A 4,141-nucleotide genomic window follows, 5' to 3' on the forward strand; every position below is an offset into this window, starting at 1 on the left:
CTTTTATCTAAAACTAATTTTTACCTTATTTCTATGGACATCATTTTTATTCAAATTAGGATTTTGAACTCACTACGCCCACTAGGATAAGATATTTTCCTAAACAAACAAATCATAATTATTGTTGGTTCTATTTTCATTTGTTTTATATGTATTGCAATGGATTCAGCAAAACTCTTCTTATAAGGATAACCTTTTTCTTGATATCTTTAATTAATTTGGTACTTATTCTTATGAACTAATGAAAGTATATTTTATAAATGGACCCTTTGTCCTTGTATATTTTATATAATAGATTTTGAAATTTTAATGGTGTTCCAATAATCCATATTGCGGTGTTTTTTAAAATTATTTATTTGATATAAATTTTAATCACTTTCCATTATTTGATATAAATTTTAATCACTTTCCATTTGTAGTTTTTCCATTCTAAGGAACCTCCACGAACAGTGTGATACTGAATTCATGATCTTCTCCTCCTTCAAAGCAATGTCAATTGTGTGGTAGCGACTTATATTACAGTAGAAAAATAGAATCGTTAAGTATTTTTTCTCCCAAATGTAAAAAATACAATTATTGAAAACATGCCCAAGATCGTTGCATGTTGTAAACCGAATTTTGAAAGCTAAAATAAAAATGATAAGGAAGAATGGTTTGAAACATTTGTCGGCGTTAAAAGATTATTCAATCAGTTGACGGAGTGGTCTCAGGTGGCGCTGGTTTAGCACAGATGGGAGGGTTTTGCTTTCCAGAAATTTTCGGTTTCACATTTGCACACTCAGACACAATTGGCCCTTGTTTACCACTATAAGTGAGGTCAATATCAGCAATTTCCACATCCTCACATGGATGACTTTTACTGCAAACAAGTTTGACTGCAACCGGAGTAGAAGATGTGCCCTTGATATTCTTGAAACTAACTTTGCTAATCTTAATTGTTGATGGAACCTGGATGTTCAAAATAAACATTAATTAATACTTGCTCAAAAGATAATAAGTTGGAAACCAACGAGGTCCGACGATTTTAATACATACCTTTCGGTTGCATTGATTCCATGGACAATATTCTTGATCTATGATGATTGGGTTAGCAACATTTTCCATCTCAATATCTTCAAAATGCATGTCAGAGGCTGGGTATGAGACGGCAGAATCTGGCCATGATTTGATCCTGACACCATTTGTAGTACCGATTAATTTGCATTTCTTCACTGTAACTCCTACCACTTCTTTTTCAGTTTTATACTTGCCCAAGCTGCCTATGCTAATGCCATGTCCCGGTCCGCAAGTAACATCACTAATGGTTATTTTTCTGTTAGTGTATCCGACGGATATACAATCATCTCCCGTTGCGATTGCGGTATTGAGAATGTAAACGTCCTCTGAATCACCCAAGTGAATTCCATCGGTGTTGGGACTATTCTCTGGTGCAGTAATTTTCAGGTGATCGAAGGTCAGATTCTTGCCGGCCAAAACATTGATATGAAAATTCTTGCTATCCAATGAAGTTATGTCCTTCACTATCGAGTTTGTGATGAAATTGAACTTCAAATTCTGCTCATTTTAAACAAACAAAGAAAAAACACTCCCGTGTTAAAACATATAATGCTAACCAAAATTATGGGTTCTTTTTATAATTAAAGTAGTATGAGCATTTACCATGGGAAGCTTTTTGCATATTTTCTTCAGGTGGCAATCATTCTTTTCCCAACCAGCTTTTCCTTGGCCATCGAAGACTCCAGTACCGGTCAATGTCAAATGATCGACGTATTCCATAACAAGCAACCCATCTCCTTCCGTGTCGGTAGGAGAAGCTTGTAATGTTCCTTCAACTAGAAGCTCAATAGGACTTTTACATGGACCTTTGAGCCTCGATGCTCCTAATTGATAAGTTCCTTTTGGAACTAATACTTTACTTGGAGTAGCCGACGCACATGCTTCCTTCCATGCATCTGCTAAAGCCTGTGAATTCAAGCATTTCATTTGAGAAAAATATTTCGTACAAAATGAAATTTTGGTTTATCAACGTAAACAAATGTACACGTACTTGAGTAACATCAGCATTAGGTTTGGCACCAAATTTCGTAATATCAAAAACACCGCTAGTAGCATCAGCGGTAGCATCAGACACCAACAATAACAATAGCAGCAGTGGTATTAATGCCATAAACTTTGATATCAATCCCATCCTTTCTAGTTCACTTGCCTCTCCTACCTTGCCTTATTTTCTTTTGGTTCAAATTCCCAAACTTCTTAGAAATAAGAATGGATTTGAATGCAGTCACCAACTCAAACTCTCTTTATATACAAACACAGAAATAACCAATTCAAACTAGCTAAATTGGTTAAAAACTAAGTATGTGGTTTAAGGCAGACCCTATAATTAGTTTTACCTTAAATGATGGAGGACTGGTCTAGTTGGAGAGCGTAATTCCTTTATTAAATTTCTATGCTAGATAAATGTACCTACCACAATTTTCAACAAATGAACCACAACAAAAATTATCCCAAAAGAATTTATCAAAAACTTCTTTAAAATAAAAAAAATATTAGTGTTCAAACTATTACTCCCTACTTTTCTTACTTTTATTCCTATCTCACAATTTTTCCTCTTTTTCTCTTGAGAAATATATTAATGAGAATAAATATTTTTGATTTTATTGTTATCGGCGTGTATCAAAAATATGTTAAAACTATGTGATGGAAAAAGTTTTCTTTAGTCATTTTTCAGCAATATTGGTCAGTCGAAGCCCGTCCATGCCCAATTGCTTAGTCGGGCTTGTCCATTTCCAATCCTAATGGACAAACCCTTGATCCAATTTTCTCTCAATTCTTCGCATGTCTTGTTACGTGATTGATGCATTCTATTGGGCGCAGTTGCCGTATGTTTTTCAGAATCAGCTCTAGAGAATTTGTAATCTATTTTTTAGAATCCGCTCAAGAATCACATTCATTCACTATCAATTATCATTTGGGACATATAAATGTACATAGTTTTATCTGTGGTTTTCTCGATTATTTCGGATGAATGGAGTTGTAGGGTTGCTTGTGATACATTATGCGGAGTACACTTGGTTTGATCAAGCTCCCCTTCAGCTGTGTTTTTTTCTTGGATCTTTATGCGGTCTCTTGCAGAAAATAGGTCACCATCTTCGATTTGTGCCACCTTGTAGTGTTTGGGCAGGGTTCCCTCTACCTCCTTGGGCTGTTCTTGTTCCTTTTGTCAATGAATTCCCTTAAAGTTTCTTTTCTAAAGAAAACAAGAAAAGAAACAAAATTGAGCCCAATGGGGTTAAACTCAAAGATATTATTTTCCTTTCTGGGATGATAACCCACCGTGAATTATGAAGTCGGTGGATATCATGTGAGGGGTATGGAATGAAATGATGAAAAAAATTAGAATTTCAGGCTATTTCGAGGTTGAACGACGCATCTGTGCATAGGCTTCGCGCGCACATGGAGGTGCGAGTAACCAAGGAGTGGGACATGTGGGTCAACGAGTGTAGTACGCATGTGGGTCGTGGAGGCTTATTTCAAGTTTCCGCTCGTTCTGTTCAACTCCTTTTGACCTGTTTTATCAATATTAGCTTATACTAACTTTGAAAATCATTAGATATAGGTCAAATTAAGAGAATTTGTGACGAAATTACCATATTATGAACCATTATGAAAGCAAAGGAATTGACGATTCATGTAAGTAGTATATCGAAACTCCTAAACAAGCATGTACCATGGGATTAAGAGCTACAAACGTTGAATGCATGTAAATGGCATGCGTTAAATAATAATAATAATAATAATAATCATGAATCCATGCCTAAAATGTGAGCATAGTAGAGAATCATGATTAGTAAGTATGATGTATGACTCTAGTTTATGCTTATGAACTATTTACGATGTGGAGATGTGAATGAGTATTCTTAGTCTACTAATCCCTGCAAAATCCGTGACCAATGCGATGTGTGCCAAGTTCGGAACAATGAATATTTCTGACCAGAGAGTTTAGTAGACAAACCGTATTTGACCGAGAGCGAGCCTTGCATACGAGTCTAAAATTTGTAGTAAACAGTTGCTAGAACACCTTAATGTCAATAGAGAGGTCCTAGTAGATGAGACTAGGAGCCAAGGCAATGGTTGGATG

At 35.6% G+C, this 4,141-nt stretch overlaps 1 protein-coding gene across 1 annotated transcript; it reads right to left on the reverse strand.

The window, feature by feature from the left end:
- Positions 1-611: 611 nt before the first annotated feature.
- Positions 612-2,410, reverse strand: LOC111472562 (exopolygalacturonase-like). Its single transcript, XM_023118163.1, has 4 exons — positions 2,048-2,410; positions 1,660-1,962; positions 1,036-1,554; positions 612-948 (listed from the first exon to the last, which is right to left on the reverse strand). The coding sequence occupies exons 1-4, from the start codon at positions 2,186-2,188 to the stop codon at positions 685-687; spliced, it is 1,227 nt and encodes a 408-aa protein (XP_022973931.1). The 5' UTR covers positions 2,189-2,410; the 3' UTR covers positions 612-684.
- Between the last annotated feature and the right edge of the window lie 1,731 nt (positions 2,411-4,141).

This window comes from Cucurbita maxima, unplaced genomic scaffold, assembly GCF_002738345.1.
Source record: "Cucurbita maxima cultivar Rimu unplaced genomic scaffold, Cmax_1.0 Cma_Scf00078, whole genome shotgun sequence".
NCBI lineage: Eukaryota > Viridiplantae > Streptophyta > Magnoliopsida > Cucurbitales > Cucurbitaceae > Cucurbita > Cucurbita maxima.

Bases quoted from the DNA above. Each gene is read 5' to 3' on its own strand.
- LOC111472562 (XM_023118163.1), bottom strand. From the start codon at position 2,188: ATGGGATTGATATCAAAGTTTATGGCATTAATACCACTGCTGCTATTG. The intron at 1,963-2,047 runs GTACGTGTACAT...TTGAATTCACAG, and splicing joins CTAATGCTGATGTTACTCAA to GCTTTAGCAGATGCATGGAA. The intron at 1,555-1,659 runs GTAAATGCTCAT...TAAAATGAGCAG, and splicing joins TATGCAAAAAGCTTCCCATG to AATTTGAAGTTCAATTTCAT.